Below are 22,987 nucleotides of genomic sequence, written 5' to 3'. Positions count from 1 at the left end.
TCAGCTGAGTGGGACCTGAAGGTACTCTGCCCCTCACATAACTGGCTTCACTGATAGAATCGAATGGAACTATTTACAGACTACAACGGCCCACTTCCCCTTTCAGTTTTCCCATCTCTGAGGTACCAAGATTGGCTCAAAAGGACATAGGACTACATGTCGATAGTTCAGTGTGTAATCTACTACACCTTACTAATGTACACTGTTCAGGGCAGTGACATCCAGTGGGGATGCTATGTGACTGGTGGCACATCAGTGTAAACAGGAAGAGCTCAGTTGCTAATGATGTATTCAGACAACAAAGCTTTTTCCACCAATCCTCCTTTTCCTTGGGGATCTCGATACTTTTTAAAATGGAAAAATCAAAAACCAAAATTGCTTGCTCTAAGCTTCCCCCTCTGGAAAAACAGAAGAGTCAATTCATATATTTAGCTTCATTTTATTATATTATACTTAAAATTTAACTCATAGAAACTGGTTTATTTTTGCACGAGATTACCTCAGTTACTCATTCTGTAGGTTCAAATATTTAAATTTTGTTGAAACTTCAACTTAGTTTGAGACTTTCTGATTCCAGGTGTATAATCTCCTTACTAGCAGCTTTAAAGGGAAACTACAGTGTAGCATAAAATATCCTAACCACAATCTCCGATTACAAAAAAGAGGAAATCATTAACATGTTTTTGTGAACAGTATCAAATAGGAAGTCACCCTCATTATAGTCTGACAACATAGTTTCAGCTACAGAATAGAAACTCAGTATCAATGTATAATAAAGCAAGAGATTTTTAAATTTACACTTATTCTATTTTTAAATAGCATTTTAAAATTTGGGGAGTTAAATAGTGGAAACTTAATTTTAAAAACCCACATCTTATAAATCTCCTGTCCTTAATGTTGAGATGGTGCTGAATTATGAATTACTGTGGTTGACCTGGGTCTGGTACAGCTTAGTAAATATGAATTTGCTAGGGGATTTTGGGAGCAGCATTCCCTTAGCATCAGACAGGTGGTATCAAAAGTTACTGAGTGAGAGTGTTGAAACTGCATTTGTATGCTGACACAACTATGTACTTCGGATGTTTACTTGGGGCTCTGTGTATCTGTGCTGATCTGGAAGAACTGTCACGGTCAGTCAATGGTCAGACCACCTAGAAAACAGGCAGAAAATATACAGATGGTGGACTTGGTACTAACTGCCTTGCATCAACTGACTCCTTAGGACAGCACAACAAAAAGAGCTCAGGTGAATGATTGATGAAAAGGTAAATGTTAGTCGGCCTTCAGTCTGTGCCTGTAGTCCCTTCCAAAAATATTAAGCAGGAAAAAAAACAAGTCATGAAATGCCAACAGGGCATATTTCGAGGACATATGACTCCCTGGAGATAAGTGTATAAGTACTGCAGAATAATCCTATGTGCCACTGCCACCCCAACTAATATCTAAGGAGGCTTGTGATGCTGTAGGACGGCCACTATAGCCAACACCCTTCTGCGAGAGATTTTTAGGTCACGGGGTTTCAGGGTAGCCAACACGCTGCCCTGGGGACATTTGACAGACCAAGTGCTTGAGAAGAAAAGGAAAAGAAGTCTTCATCTAGAACTGGTAGCTATACCTGCTTTGTTTGCCAATCAGGATAATGCGAAGGGCCAGCATAGTTACTAAGAGAGTTTATGCTTGGGGAATTGAGGCTTATTAGGAAGAAGCATTGTATAACCTTTTTGCTGCTTGTCGGATTCTTTCAAATAAATAGCTTTGCACAGAAGAAAACTTAAGTCCAGGTTTTCACTGGCACTAATACTGTAAATTCTTCCCAGCTGTGGGCCAATAAAAGACCCAACTCTGTATGTTCAAATGATGAGCTGTATTTCTCATGACTACACAGGAAAATTTACTGACAGGACCAGACCAGTATAGTTATACTGGGAAAATTTCCCCTGTAGACACTTATTCTGGAATAAGTGTGGTCATGCAGGGACTTATACTGCCATAACTATACCAGTATAGTTCTGCAGGTAAATTTCCCCATTTAGACAAGTCCCAAGTCATCCTACTGGACTTCCTGCTCACAAGTAGCAGTAAAACTATAGCTCGCTTCAAAACAAACAATAGCACTACTCAATTATGGAGACATAGAAACAGGTAGGTATTTCAAGAAGCTGTTTTGCAAGTGCATTTTCACAGATCCATATTTGCTACATAACGTCTATATCGGTATAAAGTATTAGAACTAATCACTACAGTTTTAAGTACTGTCCCCAGCAGAAGATGTAAGCCATTGCTCTCGGTTGCCCTATGCTGTTGATACCATATAAGAAACTGCAGCTATACAATAATTATAAGAGTCAGTCTCATACAAAGGTCAGGATTACAGACCCTTTGAGTAATGATGGGGGACGGGGACAACTTGCTGTAGATAAAACAGATCAAGTATCTATAGAAACAGGCTTAATGTAAGACTCACAAGGAATTATTTAACATGAAAATAATCCATTGATCGGTTGTCAGTGCCACTGATTTAGAATCTATCATTTAGATTTAGAATCTAACCTGCCCCTCTCGAGGGAGGGGGGGAGTGAGAAACAAATCAAACAGAAGAAAAAGGTAGAGAAACACCTCTTTTCATACAAGACTGTCTGAAGGTCCAATAAATGTGATATTCCAGGCTGGTACATTATAAAGAGAAGAATTTTAAACAGGCTTTGATAATTATCATTGGAGAGTAGAATCCCATTTAGTTTGCACCAAAACCAAACAGAGCAAATGTTTCTCATCTCTCCAGGATACTGTTTAGAGCCAACTCAGGCACAAATTGTGGAGTTTTACAGATAACTTTACAGCGGAATTGTTGTAACAGATCAACGAATAACGCCTGTGAAGCTAACAACAGGAAAGATATAGCCACAAAGAGAGGGTACAAGAAAGGAGGAAGAAATGACTCAGTCTTTTGAGTTATTAGCTGCACTACTCAAGGATATCACCTTTTTTGACCAGCTTCTTTTTGTTCAGTAATCATTTCAGTGAATTATAAAACTGTTTTTTTTTAAACTGGAATGACTGGTTTACTACAAGATGGGAAACCACGTAGCTAAAAACAAGATTTAAGTCCAGCATGCACAAAGTTGCAGGACACTTCACTCCTGTCGATAACAAATGCAATTTTATCCTCTGGATGTCCATAGCTCTTTCCCTTGCTGACCAAAAATTGGCAATTTCCTCACCCTACCCTTTTATTACTGCCACTGAATGCAGCTCTGTCAGTCCTTGGACAGCTGCTTTGCATGGTTGGAGTGCATTTCATTGTTCTGCTGCTGGAGACTCTTCTTCAGTTTCTTGCTTCTCTATATGGAACTCTGGGGGAATCAGGTACTGTACCTCTTCAGTACTGATTGCCACTTTATCAGGCTGCAGCCACCGCTTTAAATGTTCCAGGGTGCTGAGGGAAAGAAGTAAGAAGTTAAATATAAGGCAGCAGTAAAAGCCAGTACTGAATTATAAAATCTGGTGGTGTTAACCCTCCACAGGCCTTTCTTCCATTTTATAGGCTCTCCTATGGGTACAGGAAGGATCTATTAACTGACTAATCTGTGTGCCAGAGAAGAAACAGGAATCCACTGTGCTCAAGAAGATGAATGTTTGGTTCCTGACATCCCCACATGATGTTTTAATGGCATCTGTAACACAAGTCAGGACACTGTCTCTAAGGGACTGCAGTTCAATATATAGAAAATGGCATCTTTCAGGAGACGGAACTAGGACCTTTGTGCTATGGAGGAGAACATGCAGTTCAAGCCAGAACAATTTCTGTTTCCTTTATCTGACCTACCTAATGAGGATGCTAATACTTAGCACTTATATAAAACTTTATTTTCAAGGGAGAGAGCTCACAGGAGCACTACAGACTAAGCATAGAAACAGACGCCAGGAACTCAAGAGTTCTAATCTGAGCTCTGACACCAAGTCCTGCCCGGACCTGATCTTACAAGAAGCTCCTCATAGGTATCTCTCTTGCTGGAGCAGTGTGGACTTCAGTGGGGCTCTGCACAGAATCAGGAGCTGGCCTGCATGGAGCTTCTCACTCTAAGATTAGACCTAAATTTTTAGATATTTCCAAACGGAGACATATTTGGCCATATTTTCAGCATGCCTGAGCACCCACCATTCTAAATAAAGCAATTGAAGTCACAGGTGCAATTGAAGTCACCTATGAAAAGCAGGTGCAACATGTGTCAAGTTGGACACCCCAAAATTGAGCCACCCAAAATTAGTGGACTTTTAAAAATTCAGGCCTTACCCTCTTTGCCACAGTCATCCTATGTATAAGGTGGAGATATGACTACTTTCCTGTCTCACTGAAATGCTGTAATAATATCAGTGAATTGCTCGGAAGAGGCAAAGCGTTAAGTAACAATATTACTGTAATGCTGTAATTCCCACACACACACACTTCACTAGAAATCTCCAACAATTTTATTTTACTCTTTTAAAAGAAAGCTCTGCTCTATTTGCTAATGGTAATCCCTGAATCAGTCTGACTGGCGTTTCCTCATCATGTTTGTTACCTCTCTTCAGATTCATGTCCCTCCACATAAAATTCGGACTCAAACTTTTCCTGCAGGAACCTATCCCAGCATTCCTTCTTTGCTTGGGCCAGAGTATGCAGCATATCCTTGGAGGTCACTTCCTGAGACAAACCCTTAATTCTCATCAGTCTTCTCTCTGGGCGGAAGAAAAAGAAGTTTTACTGAAGAAAGAGAAAAAACAGGAGGTTATGGTGAGAGAGTTTAAATCCAAAGAATCATAGAATCATAGAATATCAGGGTTGGAAGGGACCCCTGAAGGTCATCTAGTCCAACCCCCTGCTCGAAGCAGGACCAATTCCCAGTTAAATCATCCCAGCCAGGGCTTTGTCAAGCCTGACCTTAAAAACCTCTAAGGAAGGAGATTCTACCACCTCCCTAGGTAACGCATTCCAGTGTTTCACCACCCTCTTAGTGAAAAAGTTTTTCCTAATATCCAATCTAAACCTCCCCCACTGCAACTTGAGACTATTACTCCTCATTCTGTCATCTGCTACCATTGAGAACAGTCTAGAGCCATCCTCTTTGGAGCCCCCTTTCAGGTAGTTGAAAGCAGCTATCAAATCCCCCCTCATTCTTCTCTTCTGCAGGCTAAACAATCCCAGCTCCCTCAGCCTCTCCTCATAAGTCATGTGTTCTAGACCCCTAATCATTTTTGTTGCCCTTCGCTGGACTCTCTCCAATTTATCCACATCCTTCTTGTAGTGTGGGGCCCAAAACTGGACACAGTACTCCAGATGAGGCCTCACCAATGTCGAATAGAGGGGAACGATCACATCCCTCGATCTGCTCGCTATGCCCCTACTTATACATCCCAAAATGCCATTGGCCTTCTTGGCAACAAGGGCACACTGCTGACTCATATCCAGCTTCTCATCCACTGTCACCCCTAGGTCCTTTTAGGGTTAGATTAACTCTACATGATTAAATGATATTTAAAAGTTAACTATTTTACTACTACTTGAAATCTGGAGGGGTGCATTCTTTTGTTTAAATCAATAGGGTGTTTTTTTAAAAATTCCATTATTGTGGATTTCTTCTTTATTTGGCTCATGTATTAACTTATGCTCACTGTAGTTTTGACAGAGAACAACGTCATAGGAAGGAGTCAAATTGGGCCAGCTTGTGGTGGCATAACAGGCCAGTATTTCTTTTTGGAGGCTGTCATCTTGTGCTCCAGACGCTAAGTTGTCGTTTTAAGACATAAGTCTCTAGCCCTTGTGGTTGCAAAAATTGTGAAACCTTGCAACTCTGCACACAGGCTGAAACCGTAAATGTGAGGTACAAAGAGTTCCTATTAGCTGCAACAAGGTACTGACTCCGAAGCCTATTCATAAGAACTTAAGTGTCAACTAACTATTTGACAACTGATCAAAGCACAAGAGAAGAACTGATGTCAGGACATGTAAAGTGTGCAAGAAAGAAGAGAGATAATCACATTATGAAGATCTGCACAACTACTGTGAGTGACTTCTTTTTTTGGTCTCTTTAGTGTGCAGGACTTAGGAAAGTACCACTGGTATCTGTTTTAAGTTTTTCTCCCTCAAGCTGGACAGTGGTCACAGATCAAGAGTAAACTGCATTTCTCTCCATAAGCACACAACATATTTAACAGAATGATTAGAAGTGTCCCAAAATGTTTCACAAAGCAACAAATTAGATATGGGTAATTCAGAACACATTCCCCATTCATAGTTAAATGCACTGGAAACTATTTTTAAAGGAGGAACAGTGGTTAACTCTGAATTATGTTTGAAAGAAGGTGTGGGATCTTTAATTCACCCATAGAAATACCCAGAAATGTGTAGAAAGGGCCTCAGTTTTAACCGTCCAGCTGAAGCTCAACCAAGCTAATTTTGCAGCTCCTCAGATTGCCAGTACTTCAGTGCACTATCAACATTGGGTACAAGTCAAATCCTCATGGGAGCCTGAGTCCAGAGTCTTTTAATTCAAAGGGATGAGTGTCATCCCCTGAGTTACAATTACATTAACAGAGATACAGAAGCCCTCACCATTCTCTAAACTTACTTTCTGACTGAAGCAAACTCAGAAATCAGAATTTTAATATCTACTCACCTAGCGATGCTAAATATGTCTCTGAATCTTTCAGAGGTGCCCAGGGCTTCAGATTTGCTTGGAAAGAACCATCTGGTTCTTCATCCTGGCTTTCTCTACTGATGTAAGAATCTGTGAAGCAATCTGTAAAAGCATCACTAAAGTCTTCTTTCTGATCTGGATCTGGCAGACAGGAACAGATTTCAGCCCAGAGGTCCTGGCTTGACCTAGTTACTACAGAGTCAACATTCTCAATCATTTTCATTATGCAGAAATCCTGAAAAAATACATGTGATGAATTGTAAGCGTCACCTGTAAAACAATGTTTCCATCTACACATGATTTTTTCCCCAGCCTTAAGTCTAAATAGATTTTAGATTTCTAGAAAGCTCCTTTCAGAAAATCACAAAGTCTTGTTTCTCACTTTCCATAAAGGGAAATTTGTACTAATAGATTGTATTTGCATACTGGGATTATGTGATCTATTGCTGTATGAGTCATAATAGAATGATTCAGAAAAGCTTGCACCTCAGTCAGTTTCAAATAATCTCCAGTTTACACTATATTTTGTAAAGAGCCACCCTGATTTTGATAGGTCCATCCTGTGATTTACAGGCCATTCAGCTAAACCTGAAATTTTCAAACCAAACACTACTTCATAATGCAGCAATTCTGCCACAGTAAACAAAGTCTCAGGTTTGCCAGAGCCTAGTCACATGGACCAAAAAGGCATGATTACAAAAATCTTGTTGCTCAGGTTATGTAAATCCCAAAAAGCCAAGTGTGGCTTTTGCATTCTTTGCCTCGGGGGCATGGGCCAGGCATAAAAATAAAGGCTCAAAATCTCAGCAGGGTCAAGTCCAAAGGATGGTGGAGCCGCCAATGGCCTCATCATGGAGGCCCATCAGCCTCGGGGAGCTGCTACCACCTCTTGGGGAAACAGCCTCCCAGACCTTTCCCCAACTGAAGCCAGAGGTGCGGTGACAGCCCCTCCCGGCACAGAGGCAGCAGCGACACCCCAATACCCGCAGAGCCCAAGACCCCACCTACCTGAGTCCCTCACTGCTGCCCCCTCTTCCTTCCAGGGTAGGACGAATGGGGACGTACTGAGGTTTCACTGACGTGTAGCCTGACCAATCAGCGAATGGAAGGGCAGCCCTGCCGTGCCAGCCATTGGCTACAGGAAAGTGCCTATGACTCCTCCTCCTGGAGAGAAGGGGCGGAAAACGTTGCGCGGTTCTTGGCATGACGCCATCTTGAAACCGGGCGGAACTTGTCCTCTTCTCATAACAAACGGAGCGCGGGAGGGCAAGTCGTTGTTACACATAGCACAGGGGTCGTGAAAGTGGGTCTGTCTGCGGTATGAGGGCTAGGAGGAGGCCCTAGTGCGCCTGCGCAGGTGAGGCTGATGCACTGACCCACTCCACTTCCGCAGGGGCAGCGCGGGGTCCTGGTCGGGTATGCTAGGGAAGGACGTAGCGTTGTCCGCCCCCTCCCCCGCCCGAAGTGGCCGTTTCCCGCGGGCTCGGTGGGCACCGGAGTCCCTGCTCCGCTGGGCGGGGCTGAGCTGCGCCGCGCCCTGCCTCCCGCCGGAGAGCTCCCTTCCGCGGCCTCCCGCGGTGCCACCTGCCCGCCTCGATCCGAGCCCGGGGTGGGGCGCCCCTCCGCCTCCTTCGCCCAGCGCTGGGGCCCCCAGCCAGTCCGGGGTGAGGGCTGCCAGCGCTGGCCGGTTCCCGCAGGCTCGAGCGGTGGGAGGGTTTGTTTTGTTTGCCTCTGATTTTAACTCGCTGGCACCGGAGTCAGAGGCTTGATTTTACAAACCCTGGTTAGTCGCTGTCTGCTGAGCGCACAGCCCGGGACCTGCCCCACGCTGCGTGCCCGCTCCTGGGTGCAAGCGCGAAGGGAGGGAGGCATGGAGAGAGCTGGAAACTGTCCAGCCCTCTCAGGATCTTGCACGTTCCCTTGGCCAGTGAGACACGTGTTGTTTCCCAACGGGATGTTTTTATACCCGAGTGACGTGTTGCCTTGCACTGTGCTGCAGCTGCTAATCGCTAGTGGGAAAGGTCGCGGGTGGACCAAACCTCTTCGGATAAATGAAGGGGCAGGAGCTTTAACACATCAGCGAGCAGCGTTTACAGCTTACTTTGAATAGTGAATTTTTAAAAGGTCCTGGTGTAGCTAACTTTTATACTAGAACCTCAGACTTACAAACACCTCGGGAGTGGAGGTTGTTCCTAACTCTGAAATGTTCCTAACTCTGAACAAACCGTTATGGCGGTTCTTCCAAAAGTTTACAGCTGACTATTGACTTAATACAGCTCTGAAACTTTATTACATAGAAGAAAAGTGCTGCTTTCCCTTTATGTTTAACACAGTACTGTACTGTATTTGTTTTTTTTTCAATCTCTGCTGCTGCCTGGTTGCATACTTCCGGTTCCAAATGCAGTGTGTCCTTGACTAGTCAGTTCCTAACGCTGGTATTCGTAACTCCACGGTTCTACTGTAATAACTTGCCACTGATCATGCTCTGATTCTTATATCGTAAACTGATTGTGTAATTAAGCAACCTGTAGTTAGGTGGAGAACGCTGTAGGTAATAATCAGCAATATTCTCAGGGGGAATCTTCTGACAAATTAGTATGTTACATAACATCTTGAATCCCTGCTGTTGCTTTCACTTATCCCATTCCAGTGTTGCCATGTGTTCTCCAGGTGCACCCTTTAAAACTAACAAACTTTTGATTAATATTAAAGAGTGGGGTTTTTTTAGTTATTTTAAGTTCTGTAAAGAGATGGAAAAACGTTTTTATCACTTAAGTATGGAGTAGTTTGTCACACATGCACCCTTGCCTTAAGGCTTTCTCTGTTAGGAAAATTCCCACAGTCCATTAATTCTCAGCTCCACAACGCAATAGCATCTGTAGTTATGCAAGTTAAAATAAGTGAGGTACTGAAATAGTTTGTGATCTGAAGATTCATTGCTTGTAGGGGTATAGAAGGCATTTCCTCCTCTGCCCCTAATGCACAGCACAGCACAATTGATTGGGGTGCATTTAAGGGGCCTTGTCTTGAAGAAACCAGTTTTGGCCATTGCTGCTGGTCAGATACCAGATCAGATGGAGTCAGTGGACTGATCTTATTCCTATCTAGGGAGTGGTTGCTTTTTCACATTGACTTCAAATAAACCACGATTTGAGGACTTCAGTAGCTCAGACATAGGTGAGAGGTTTTTCGCAGGAGAGGGTGGGTGAGATTCTGTGGCCTGTGTTGTGCGGGGGGTCAGACTAGATGATCATAATGGTCCCTTCTGATCTTAATATCTATGAATCTATAATTGTACATCAGAATTAAGGATTCATTCCCAGTACATGTCACAGTGGGACTGCCTTCAGGCTTCTCCCATCTGATTTTCTTTAACATCTTTTAAAACCAGTGGGGCAGGGGAGAGGAAATCTCTCAGCTGAACAAATGCTAGTCAACTTTGATATTGCAAGTAAAGTTTTAAAACTGAAAATAAATAATCCACCTCACCCTTGTAATATTAACTGACATCACATTTATACCATTTCAGCGCTGCATTCTGCACCATGGAGATCTGTACTTTAATCACAAAATATTATATGTTAAAGCATTAATTTCACTACTATTCAATATTAAGCTCCACTTGTGATTTCTACAGAACAAGTAAAATCTTTATGGCAAAAGGAATAACTGAAAAAATTAATAATCTCTAGAAATCCTGTATGGGTATCGATATTATTTTGTTATGAGTTTCGGGCAGAGGTAACCTGGAGTTAGCCAGATATAAGTCACAAAAGTAATTCTTTCTTTTACTTGCCTGTGATAAATCCTAGAGCTAGGTTATAAGATTTCATTTAAAACAACTCATGATTTGTGTGAGACTGTTCTTCCTGTAGGGGAAAAAAATGGTCTGAAAAAAGGGTTTGATGTTCTGTGAGTGAATTTGACCCTAAAGATGTCCTTGGAAGAAAGGCTATAGACGTGCAAAATATCCTCTGCCTATGGCCGTGAGCCTGGAGTTTTGGGTCACCCTTCTGCCAATCATGGTACAACCTGGAGAGAGTAATGGTCTCTCTTTTGAGGTGAGAAGGGAATTCCTCACTCTCACTTTTTTGAGAAGAAGGTGTCCTTGAAAACTAAACTTGTCTCTGGGTGGTCAATAAAGTATGTCAAGGAACAGGTAGTGGACATGGAGAACTTGTTACTAGCTCAACGCTATTTGTAATTTTCAGTTTTAACAGGATCCTGCAGTAAGCCCTGGTGGGGATGGGGGCAGAGTTGGGCATTCCCCTTGCCTTTCCCAGCATTCTGGGTCAGACCAAGGCAGAAAGCCATGTTTTAGCCTTCTCTTTGCTTTTTCCATCTCTTACTTGACTGCATGTCGCTTCCTTTTCATCATTGTTTGCATATGTAGATCACACTGGTCATGAAAGTTGAGTAATTATAGAGACCCTATGGTTTAATTCTAATTTCCCTTTGCTTTGAGGGCAGGGGATGGGAATGACTGACCAGTACAGAAGGCTGTATGTAACTGTGATTGAGAAGTACAAAGATTTAAAGGTTATTCCCCCTTACTAAATGTACAGATAGCAGAAGGTTCAGAGATATGAAAATCCACCCTGGCAAAGACTCTACATCTACCTAGCAGCCATCTATAAAGTAAAATTTGGACTCTCAAAGCTGCAATCTTTAATGGCTTCCATCAGTCCACACATCAAGAGCATTAAATCCACTTAAAGTAAAAGCTGGGCAACTGATATTCTGCAAACTGTTGTGGCATGTGGGAGAAAAAAGTCAAAATCAGGATGATGTGGTGGTATTTTAGTGAAAATAGGTGTTTGAGCTCCAGTACCCTGGCCAAACTCCTATTTATCTAGCTTATGTCTTTTCTGCTTAGGTTCCCTCTGCAGCTTTGGTTGGATTCATTCTTTACTTCGTGTCCTAAATTGGTGTGTGGCTGTGACATTACACATGGTATAATCTGGACTGTTGAACAGCTGTGTCCCCTCAGTTCTCCAGCCTGAGGTGGCTTTTATACTGCTCTGCTGTGAAAGCAACCACTCTTGGTCTGGCCTCACATATATTCCCAGCTATATTATATGAGTGCCATGGCCAGCTATACTTGAATTACACTGCAGAGCAACGCCAGCAAATTCCCAGTCCCAGACTTTTCCCCAGAAATGTGCATCTTGTACTGCCCAGCCCTCTCCTGGATAATGCAAGCTCATATAAAATCTGTCCTTTTATTAATAGAAAAGGATATGCAGAAGTCCTTTTATCCCAAGTGAAGTTTCCTAAACACTTCAATCCAAGCATACTGATTTGAGTAAAACAACTTTATTAACTTCAGGGGGAGGGATAGGTCAGTGGTTTGAGCATTGGCCTGCTAAACCCAGGGTTGTGAGTTCAATCCTTGAAGGGGCCATTTAGGGATCTGGGGCAAAAATTGGGGATTGGTCCTGCTTTGAGCAGGGGATTGGATTAGATGACCTCCTGAGGTCCCTTCTAACCCTGATATTCTATGACTAAACTATAGAAAGATTTTAAGTGACTACAAGTAATGAGGCATAAAAATAATAATCGGATACAAATAATTTTTTATCCAATTATGACAATTTAGCACACTCTTGGAAAAAGGAATGAACATAAAAGTGCAGACCGTCACAGTGGCATTGCTGTATATTGTTACACAGGGTGATAGGTTTAAGGTGTAGTTCTACTCTGAAAGGTTACTGAAATAACATTGTAGGTTTCTTGTTTGTCTTGATTACTTCTGCACCAAATGTGCTTAATTTACAGGTCAGAGTCTCTTCCAACACCCAGTCCTGCAAACTCAGCGTAGGCTCTGACAATCAATCTGGGTTTTTACCATCTTGCACATCATCATTTGCAAAAATAGCTCTGCAGGCCAAATTAAGCTCAGTGACATCTGTGCACTACATTGAAGGGGAAGGGATTGCACAAGCATTGCTACCTCACAGACATCATTACAGCAGAATCTGAAGACAGTAGGGCTGCACTGATATCACTGGCTGGAAGTTAGAAAAAAATTCTGGTGCATATCAGAGGAACAGGAACTGCAGCTCACTCTCCCATTGCTGTGTTGGCTTTGAGAGACTAAAAGGATTACAAGCTAATAAAAACTTATGTGCTGACTCTAATGTTAAAAAAAAATACAATACAACTGACCACATATACACAAGGAGTAAGAAAATGCCATTACACTCTTCAAAGCAGAATTGTACTTGAAGTAGCTCCCCAGTAATCAGGGGACTGTTATAAAGCCCTTAAATGACACAGATTCCTCCCCACTTCCTTGAATTTTGAGAAGCAATTTTTAGTTGCTGCAAAATATAGAAATGCAGGAGCTGTGTTTATGTGCTATAATAGTCTGTATACTTATAGACTTGTGTAGCAATAGTGTTTAGTTTTTTCCTTCTTTAGACATTCAAGTTGTGTTTGTAATGTTGGTTAATTTTTTAATTAAAGAAAATGAATTTAAGGGCTTATGTGAGTCCAGGGACATCTTCATATCTTCGGAATGGGTGAATCTTCAAAAACAGAGGTCACTGTTGGTCATAACACAGAGAAGTGCAGAAAAGTGATAACTGGATACAGAACCTTTTATTTCTATACTGCTAGTTAGAATCCAGCCCAGGTTAGTGGTGACAGAAAGCTGTTGCCATGTGTGTTTGGGCATTTAATTCCATATTCCCTGGGAATAAGTGTCCACATCATATGAACAATCATCAGTTAGCCTTAACTGACACCTCTGTTCCTAAACTGAAGTACCCTTTTATTCATGGAGGTGCTTTCTCTAGATCCACATTAAGACATGTTGGCAAAGCAATATGAGGAATTCTTGCATTGCAGCAATCCGTGCTCTGTCTGTTGTTTGGTCAGAGCGCTTGATTCTTCAGGGTTGGTAATGAGGCACATCATGTAACATAAATGTAGTGGTTGCTAAAATTGTTTAATGGCTATAGGATGTGTATATCATTTTAATCTTGGCCATTTGTGATTGGGAAGGATTTGAGTTTTGCTGGGTGTTATCCGAGCTTGTTTTAAAGTCTGTCTGTCTGTCTCTCTTGCTTTCTGCACCCTCTTCCCCTCCCTCCCCCAATGACTGGCATGCAAGGCCTGGGAGGCCACTGTGCATTTCTGAGACATGAGCCGTGTGCTGCAGTGTGCTATATTTACTGTGCTCATGGGACTGTTGCTCACAAGAACCATGGCCTGGACTTCAAGTGGAAAAACACATGCTGAGCTACTCAACAATCTTTACAGTGAGTACCACCAGCAGCCCCTCAGGGCTCACATTTAAAGCTGATAATGAAACTTCTCAGTACTTCAACAGTTGTAGGTTTGATTTTCACATTAGACTGAGTGGGATTGTAATCCATCATTCTAAAATGTCCTGCAGTAGTCTTGGCACTTTTATCTTCAACCACTTCAGAATCTGGATGTCACAGCCTGAAACTGTTCTGTTTCTAATCCTAAACAGGACACGATGCTAGGATTAGTAGGAAAAACTATCCAGACCCAAAGTCTCTGATATGTGTCTCTTATTTGGGTATGTGCAAAACACCTCTTGTGTGATTCTGTAATCAATTACATAGAGCATAGAGAGACTGAAGCTGATATAACTGACTTTTACAGTCGGTGCTCTATGCGGTTAACTCCAATGAGCTGTTTTGGGACTAGAATAGTTATTGGTATTCCCACTCCATTTTGGGCAAATGATTTGGATTGTAACTGTAATAGCTTTGAATTCCCCTGTTGCTAGAGCCACACAGCTGTTCTCTCAGCGGGAGTTACTGCAGAGAAATTAGGAATGAAGGAACTGTGAACTTCTCTGCAGTCATTCTCCTTAACTTCATAATTTTACATCCTGCCAAGGTGCCTTAATATGACTTGAAGAAACCACGTAAGGGGGTCAGAGTATAATTAAATCTGTCCATTTAGTCCTTTGCCTCTTTGCTGATACTGCCAAGCGTGGTGCTTGGTAATGCAGGCACTTGCCTGCTAGGAACTGACCTGAGATTGTCAACTCATTTGATGCAGGGCATCAAACTGCTGTTGGAGGGTAGCTACTTTTACTCACTAGTTACCTGGGATAGATGTGAACCACAAACCTGGAGACATGCAAGTAGCTCTATTGCCTATCCCTCCCAAACCCTCCACTGCCTCTGTCCAAACCTGAATATGTTACAGTACTAAATAGCTGAAATCTTTCTTTCTGTGGTTTTTTTATTTAAGAAAATGGAGTGATTAAATCTCAACGGGTCTTGGATGTGTTAACGGCCACAGATAGAGCCCACTACACCAAGTATTTCCCATACATGGATTCTCCTCAGTCAATAGGTAAGAAATTTGTAGCGGATTGACACTTTTATGGTGTGTGTAATGGCTGCACTAATCTCAGTGATTGAACGGTGGAGGGAAGACACAGGGTGAGTTTGTACGTCTTGGTTTAAAACGCTAGCAAGTCTTGCCTATATGGAATAGTGTCAAGAATGGGAAAGAGGAACATTTCATGTGCACTCTTACTGCTGGCTCATCAAGAAGAGTATCAGCATGAGTCTATTTGAGGGTTTCTTTGGGAGAAACAGAAAAAGGATCTGCCCTTTGGAGGCTGGGAATGCTCAGATGTGATCATGGGGCCACTATATTTAAAGAACAAAACTCTTTATGAAGCATAGGAAGATTAGCCCTGATGGTTGGTAGACCATTGTTTCTTGACACAAGGTATGTCTACATTTAGGGCAGTGTATGGTATACTGACACTTGCATGTCCCGCTGGCATGGGTGGGCAAGTAGAGTGCCCAATATGTCTGAACTCTAGGCTATATACCTTACCAGCTCATGTCTACACGGCTGTTTTTAGCAGTGTAGTGTCCTGTTGTTGGAGCATTTCCCTGCTGTAGTGAAAGGCTCTGGCAGCTCCCCTCCACCCAAGCCTTTCTTTGCTGCCTCCCCGACTGCAGCCTTTCATTGCTGCATGTAGCTACACACTGTAGTGGCAAGTGTGGATACAGGCTGCAGTGAAAGCAGGCTGCAGCTACATGTGTAGTGAGTGTATGCTACACACTGCTCAAAAAGCCATTGGTGTGAATTTCAGAAGTGCCCACAAATCCAGTTGACTTCAGTAGGAGTTGTGTTGTGCATACTCAGTACCTTTGAGAATAGTCATTTGTGAGCCAGAAAAGAGGAAATCCTTAAAACATCTGTAGATCCAAAAATCAAATAGATAAATGCAAACAGTGTAAACTCAAAGGAGAAAATAGTAAACAGTATTTCTGTATGCCCTGAGTAAAGTATTTGGTGCTCTCAGGAACTGGATTGTGATACTTAGTGTGAAAGCCTCCTGGAAATAACTTTTTCTTTCCACATGCAAAGTCAGAAAATGGGATTTTTTTTTTTAAAAAAAAGGATGGCTCCAAGATAATAGGAAAAATCCTGACTCTGCAATAAAATCCATGGCACCTATCACCTTGAATCACAAGGCATGTTTGAATTGGCGGAGGGGATGTTAGGGAAAATAAAAAATTTGGGGTTAGGCTGTAGAATTCCTGCATTTGAGGGATGAAGCCATTTTGTGACTTGCTCGTTCATGAATACAGGTGTCCGAGGGGTAGCCATATTAGTCTGTATCAGCAAAAACAACAAGGAGTCCTTGTGGAAAAATACAGTCCTACTGTATTTTTCCCTCCATGCACCTGATGAAGTGGGTTATAGCCCACGAAAACTTATGCCCAAATAAATTTGTTAGTCCCTAAGGTGCCACAAGGACTCCTCATTCATGAATGTCCACATTAACTGAATAGTTTCCATGAAAATATTATGAATGGTACATATAACTGATATGACTGCAGCTAAACACTACACCCACACTTTTGTTTTAGTGTTACTCCGTTCTACGGGACAGGTCTTTTCCCTAAGTCACAAGGCATAGTAACCATACTTCACATTGATATTTCACCCATGCACACTCAGCCCTGAAAGCTTCCCTCGCAACTTGGTCTAAATCAACATTTTAAATAAACTGAAGCTGAAATCTCTCTCACTGCGGTATCACAGCACAGACATCTAAATTTCCTCCAAACACATACATCTGTAGCACGGGCAGATAGTGTTTGTAGCTTTCCTTCCTCCTTTCCTGAAATCTTGAGGGGTGAACCTTGAATTATTATTATCCATTCTGAGACTTCTCCCTGCTGCCTCCACTACCACCTCTCTGTTGATTTCTCAGACAACTTATTTTTCTACACCAAGCATATTGAAATATCTGTTTGATTTTTTTTTTTTTTTGGTCTTCTATTTTGAGCTTATCCACTTTGTGGCTTAATGCTAGACAATTTGTGGTATTACAGTAGTTAACTATTTTTGGTGGCTATTACCTCCCCCCGCCCCTCCCCTTCCTTATGAACAAACTTGTAACAGGTCAATTCTGTGCTCAGAATTCTTATTGATTGGAGTGGTTGCAAAAGTGGGCTCTAAGCAACAGAAGAACTGTGTTGGTTGTGAATGAGCCTGAAAAGTTGTGTTGATTGGAACACTTAGGTGGTGATTGGAACAGTCAGGAGCTGAAATATTGCTTTGCTGTCATTAACACCCCCTAGAGGAGGTAGTTTAAGTCAGTACATGGCCTCAGATAGGAGGGAGAACAGAAAAGGTTTGCAATATTGAAAGAAAAATAAAAATAAACTGCTTTTAAAGTAGTTAATAGTAATTATTCAGACATGGTCATAATTTCATACTACTTGTGTTTAACTGTCAGTGGTTTCTTTTCAGGATATAAGGCTACAATCAGTGCACCCCATATGGTAAGATAAACTTTCCATTCTATTCATAACTTTAATTTAAAGGTAGCTTTAATTTAAAAGATGTAATAGCAAGTTGACATAGGTCTTATATGCTTGAGCATTGGACACTGTCTTGTACCACATGTCCTATATTACTGGTGTCCTGTACAACTGTGTGAAATGCTTACAAACAGTTTTAAGGAAGGACAGTCAACCTTGAACAATTACTTTAAACAATAACTCTGTCTTATGAAGGCTAATAATTGAAGTTTTCTATTTTTTCAAGAGATCCTCTTCTTCACAAGCCAGATATTTTCTGCTAAACATTCCACTAGTGAAATCCATATCCCTAACAACTTTCAAAAGTGCTGTCATCAGAATGATTTTACAAACTCAACATTGGGACACCACTGCAAAATGAGTCATGGGAAGGAAAAAGTTCTGTTTTAAACATAATATGCTTGCACAATTAGCACATTTCTGACTGGAAAAACTGGGGGAGGGGCATGAGAGAAATTAATATCTCTGTGTGAAAGTGTGCATCATGATATCATCTTGTTGGTGTTATCCCCATAGCATGCCCATGCTCTGGAGTTGCTGAAGGATCAGCTAGTGGAAGGAGCAAAGGCCCTGGATGTGGGATCAGGAAGTGGTTACCTCACAGCTTGCTTTGCTAGAATGGTGAGCAAAGTACAAGATTTGCTTCTTTGCTTGAGATAAATATGAAGAGAAGTAATCTGCTTCTTAAAGCAAGCTATTGTGGTTTTTCTCCCCAGATCAGCTTAAACAAGAAATAAATGTGATCCTTCCAGTCAGTTTGAGTATAAACAGATGGTGTATCTGCCAACAGAAGTATGATCTAGTAGACAGATTAACCCAGTATACACTGAAAAGGGAGTGAATTAAGTGCCATATACAGAAACTGTCACTTTCTGACTTTCACTTGCTTTGTTTAACTTAAGAAACATACTCTACAGAAAATGACTTAATGAAAAGAGTTTATCACTTTAGATAAGCTATTACCAGCAGGACAGTGAGGCGGGAGGAGGTATTGTTTCATGGTCTCTGTGTGTATATAATGTCTTCTGCAGTTTCCACGGTATGCATCCGATAAAGTGAGCTGTAGCTCATGAAAGCTCATGCTCAAATAAATTGGTTAGTCTCTAAGGTGCCACTAGTACTCCTTTTCTTTTTTCTGAAAATAGACTCTTAGAGCACTAGAAGATTGCCCACGACACTCTCCTACCAGGGAATTGGTAACATTTTCAAAAAGAAATCCTGACAAGGAAGGCTTTTGGTTCCTCTTCCCAATCCACCTGTAGCGGATGCCTACATCTTTCCTAATGAATGCTGATTAGGAATCCCGATAGACTGGGCTAGTCATCTTTTGGGTAAGCGTGTGTGTGTGTATGTACGTACGTGCACACATCATACACACACATACATGTTACCTGAAAGATGACAAGCCCAGTCTATGGGGATTCCTAATCAACAAGAAGCAATGGGCTTAAATTGCAGCAAGGAAGGTTTAGGATGGACATTAGGAAAAGCTTCCTAACTCTCAGGGTGGTTAAGCACTGGAATTGCCTAGGGAGGTTGTGGAATCTCCATCAGTGGAGATTTTTAAGAACAGGTTAGACAAACACCTGTCAGGAATGGTCTAGATAATACTTAGTCCTGCCATGAGTGCAGGGGACTAGACTAGATGACCTCTCAAGTCCCTTCGAGTCCTATGATTCTATAAACAGGATTACCCATCATTAAAACTAACTTAATACAGAATTTGCACTCCTAATCAGATATTCCCTATAATAGACAAGTCCCTGGAAATTCTCTCTAATCCTTCCACTGCAACAGTAAAACACCCTGTAAAATGCACAATCTCTGTATGCACATAATGAAGCATCTGTCTGTTTTCAGGTGAGTCCAACAGGGAAAGCAGTAGGCATAGAACATATTGAAGAGCTGGTCCATGAATCCATTAGAAATGTCAGAGAAGATGATCCAACTCTGCTCACTTCTGGACGTGTGAAATTTCTTGGTGAGCTCTGTAGCCCATGACCTTGGTGTTTCATTTCTGTACCTGAATGCATTGTAGTCTGGCAGTGCTTAGCCCTTGCCGTTTCTGGAGACCTGCCTTTCTATGGTTGGCATAATTTTCTTAGTACTCAGGTACTGGTCACAGTAGTATTAATTAAGAAACTATTTTTCTGTTGAATAACTAAATTTCCACATGTAAGTGCAAATTAAAGGTTAGGTGGCTAATAGCACTGACTGAAGCCATATATAATGTAGGCAGGTGCCCTTCAATTGATCCTTCTCCAAGCAGCTCTTTCAATACAACTTTGTCCTTATAGGTGTGCAACAACTCTTTTATGTCAGTACTAAGCCCCTTTTAAGTAAAGATTGCAGTTAATACCAATTAACTGGGTTTGGTTTTTGACTGTATCTCCATTGGAAACTACCAACTCTGATGTGATGGGCTATCAATGGCCTGTGATGGGCTATTAGATGGGGTGAGATCCGAGTTACCCAGGAAAGAATTTTCTGTAGTATCTGGCTGATGAATCTTGCCCATATGCTCAGGGTTTAGCTGATCGCAATATTTGGGGTCGGAAAGGAATTTTCCTCCAGGGCAGATTGGAAGAGGTCCTGGAGGTTTTTCGCCTTCCTCTGTAGCATGGGGCACGGGTCACTTGCTGGAGGATTCTCCGCTCCTTGAAGTCTTTAAACTACGATTTGAGGACTTCAATAGCACAGATGTAGGTGTGAGGTTTTTTTTGTAGGAGTGGTGGGTGAAATTCTGTGGCCTGCATTGTGCAGGAGGTCAGACTAGATGATCATAATGGTCCCTTCTGACCTAAATATCTCTGAATCTATGACCCATCAAATTTAAACCTAGGTCTCTGGAGTCCTGTGTCTGCACTAACCTCCTTTGTCATGTAGGGTCCGTCCCAGCTTTGGTTCTTCCTTCCTCTAATGGTGTTGCCTGTTTCCAAAATCTATCTTCCTTTAAAAATTAACTTTATAGAGCAGCCTGTCTTAGTAGGCTTCTTGTAGAAATCCAAATTGCCAACACAACTGACATACAAAAGCCTTCCTCGCATACCTTTCAAGTGAAAGGAAAGATAGAGGGTTCTCTAGGTTGAGTTGCCACATGAACAAGGATCTTCATTGCACATTCCCTCTCTGCAGTTGGAGATGGCAGGCAGGGATACCCTGAAGAAGCACCTTATGATGCCATCCATGTTGGAGCAGCAGCAGACACTGTACCAAAGGAGGTAAGAATGAACAGACATGTCGTCTGTCTGCATTCATTCCCTCGCACCCGTGGCTGTAACAGAACTGGAATAGCTTCCTTTCTGTTCTGTGTGAAACTGGCAAACCTGTAAATGCCTTTGGTGGACATAGTAGACCTCATAATCAGCTTTACTTTTGTCTTTCTTTCCTTGTTTAAACTGTTTCTGGTCCTTGCTGATATTGACTCTTCTGTTTGCCAGTTGCTGAAACAGTTGAAGCCAGGTGGCCGGTTGATCTTGCCAGTTGGGCCTGCAGGTGCAAACCAGGTTCTGATGCAGTATGACAAAAACAGTGATGGACAAATCGTGGAAACACAACTGATGGGCGTGATCTATGTTCCCCTGACAGATAAGGAGAAGCAGTGGTCTCGGTAAAAAATATGTTTCCCTGATTGTAATTTGTCTTTTGTTCCACTTGCCCTTATCACTGGCATGATGTTGACAGACGCTCATTCCTCCAGAATCCGCTGGCTGAAAGATCCATCCCCAGAATCCTAGCAGGTGCAGCCAGCAAGACGAAGGGAAGGGGCATACATCCCCGGGCACAGCAAGAGAACTGTGTGCATCTCCTTGTATTTTAGAGACTAAAGAATAATGGAGATTGCTAGCTTCCATCACAATCTAGCGTTTTGTTTTCATAAATATTCTATTCATGTGCATTATCATTGTAAAGGAAGATTCTGAATTTATCCACAGCAGTAACACAGTTGCCTTTTTTTCCACCCATAGGGATGAAGTCTGACAGAGTATCATTTACAAAAAGCTCATGAAACAATTCCTGAAGAAGCAACTATAGATGTGTATGGCTTTGCTTTATAAATCAATTTTTTTTTTTAAACTTGGAAACATCACAGAGGCCTTTTTTTTAAAAGAACTCAATACGGAGGAGTGAGAGAAGAATATTCCTCCAGATCAATCAGCACCCAGTTCCTAAGCTGTGGAGATTTTGTCTGATTTCTTCCTGGACTGAGTAAAACCAGATAAGCCCAGTTGTCCTCTTTGGTCGGCTCCACATACAATATCTATGTAAATAAAGAATGGAGAATGTGCAATACTGTCTCAGATTTGAGAATTCATTTGTATTGTACTTGATTAAATGGTAGTGCATTATATTCATCACTTGCTCATCAGATGCTTGAAGAAAAATTACAGTATGTATGTGATCTGTTTAATCTTAACATACAGGAACTCCTCACTTAACGTTGTAGTTATGTTCCTGAAAAATGTGACTTTAAGTGAAACGATATTAAGTGAATCCAATTTCCCCATAAGAATTAATGTAAATGGGGGGGGGGGTTAGGTTCCAGGGAAATTTTTTTTGCCAGACAAAAGGCATTATACACATTTTAAACAAGCAATTTAATACTACAATCATTGCTGAGTATGAAGCTTGGTTGAGGTGGTGGAGTCAGAGAATGGAAGAGGGTAGATTGTCTGACTGCTCCTCTTGCTGAACTTTCTGAACTCGAAAAAACACATCTAGAGATTGTTGTTTTGCTTTCCTCTTTTTTTCTTGGTAAATTTTTTTTTGCAAGTCATTAGATGACCAACTCCCCTAATCACTTTGGATCTGCGTTCCCGGTCAGGATCGTCATCACTCAGGATTTGCAAGCCAGCTTCAATCATTTGGAAAGCTTCAGAAAGATGTTTGGCAGTCAAATTTCGATGGCTTGGTGGTTGTTCTACTTCTTGGCCTTATTCTTCCATTGCTCTCATCACCTCTAGTTGCATCAGATCTTCACTGGTTAGCTCTTCTCTGTGTGATTGCAGAAGTTGTGTAACATCGGCTTCTTCCACCTCATCAAAACCTGCTTTCTTGGCCAAGCCAAGGATATCTTTCTTCAGAGCGGGGACAATATCTTTAAATCCTGTTAAGTCACTGGAGACAATGAGGCAGGCAAGGAGGCTGAAGGTGCTGTAGGCTAGGAGAAGCATGTTGCGCAGCAGCAGTGGCAGCTTCCCCTACTCTGCAAGCACCAGAGGTGGGGGGCTTAACCCTCAGCCCGCCCACCCACCCGCCCCTTTCCCCCAAGTCCCCACCCTTGACCCGCCTCTTCTTCCCTTCCTCCCCCACCTACCTCCATCCCCCTTTACTTCGCAGGCTGCTTCCTTGCTCCTACCCCCTGCCACCTAGGAGGCAGGGGAGGTAAAGGGAGCCTGCGTGCCCAGTCCTCCTGCCTCCTAAATACAGCAAGCCAGCTGATTGCCGCGGGGGGGGATGAGGGGA

General features: G+C 42.1%; 2 protein-coding genes across 3 annotated transcripts; one reads left to right on the top strand and one right to left on the bottom strand.

The window, feature by feature from the left end:
* Positions 1–423: 423 nt before the first annotated feature.
* CCDC32 (coiled-coil domain containing 32) lies at positions 424–7,747 on the bottom strand. The gene is made up of 4 exons (XM_077818888.1): positions 7,686–7,747; positions 6,657–6,912; positions 4,563–4,719; positions 424–3,436 (listed from the first exon to the last, which is right to left on the bottom strand). Exons 2-4 carry the CDS (start codon positions 6,898–6,900, stop codon positions 3,298–3,300), a joined length of 540 nt encoding a protein of 179 aa, XP_077675014.1. The 5' UTR covers positions 6,901–6,912; positions 7,686–7,747; the 3' UTR covers positions 424–3,297.
* Positions 7,748–7,878: 131 nt separating this feature from the next.
* On the top strand, positions 7,879–21,812 carry LOC144265847 (protein-L-isoaspartate(D-aspartate) O-methyltransferase-like). Of its 2 annotated transcripts, XM_077818886.1 has the most exons (9): positions 7,879–8,034; positions 13,795–13,942; positions 14,916–15,020; positions 17,451–17,482; positions 18,038–18,142; positions 19,382–19,502; positions 20,657–20,742; positions 20,962–21,131; positions 21,490–21,812. In XM_077818886.1, the coding sequence occupies exons 2-9, from the start codon at positions 13,825–13,827 to the stop codon at positions 21,500–21,502; spliced, it is 750 nt and encodes a 249-aa protein (XP_077675012.1). In that variant the 5' UTR covers positions 7,879–8,034; positions 13,795–13,824; the 3' UTR covers positions 21,503–21,812. The 2 variants fall into 2 exon arrangements, with proteins under 2 accessions (XP_077675012.1, XP_077675013.1); XM_077818887.1 differs by lacking the exon at positions 18,038–18,142.
* The last annotated feature ends 1,175 nt before the right edge of the window (positions 21,813–22,987 follow it).

This window comes from Eretmochelys imbricata, chromosome 6, assembly GCF_965152235.1.
Source record: "Eretmochelys imbricata isolate rEreImb1 chromosome 6, rEreImb1.hap1, whole genome shotgun sequence".
In the NCBI taxonomy this organism is placed as follows: Eukaryota; Metazoa; Chordata; order Testudines; family Cheloniidae; genus Eretmochelys; species Eretmochelys imbricata.
This window is presented reverse-complemented; position numbering and strand designations above follow the sequence as displayed.

Coding starts and splice junctions, on each gene's coding strand:
- CCDC32 (XM_077818888.1), bottom strand. CDS start 6,900: ATGAAAATGATTGAGAATGTTGACTCTGTAGTAACTAGGTCAAGCCAG. Junction 4,720..6,656: donor GACATATTTAGCATCGCTAG/GTGAGTAGATAT, acceptor TCTTCCGCCCAG/AGAGAAGACTGATGAGAATT. Junction 3,437..4,562: donor GGACATGAATCTGAAGAGAG/GTAACAAACATG, acceptor TCTTTCCCTCAG/CACCCTGGAACATTTAAAGC.
- LOC144265847 (XM_077818886.1), top strand. CDS start 13,825: ATGAGCCGTGTGCTGCAGTGTGCTATATTTACTGTGCTCATGGGACTG. Junction 15,021..17,450: donor GGATTCTCCTCAGTCAATAG/GTAAGAAATTTG, acceptor GTTTCTTTTCAG/GATATAAGGCTACAATCAGT. Junction 18,143..19,381: donor CAGCTTGCTTTGCTAGAATG/GTGAGCAAAGTA, acceptor GTCTGTTTTCAG/GTGAGTCCAACAGGGAAAGC.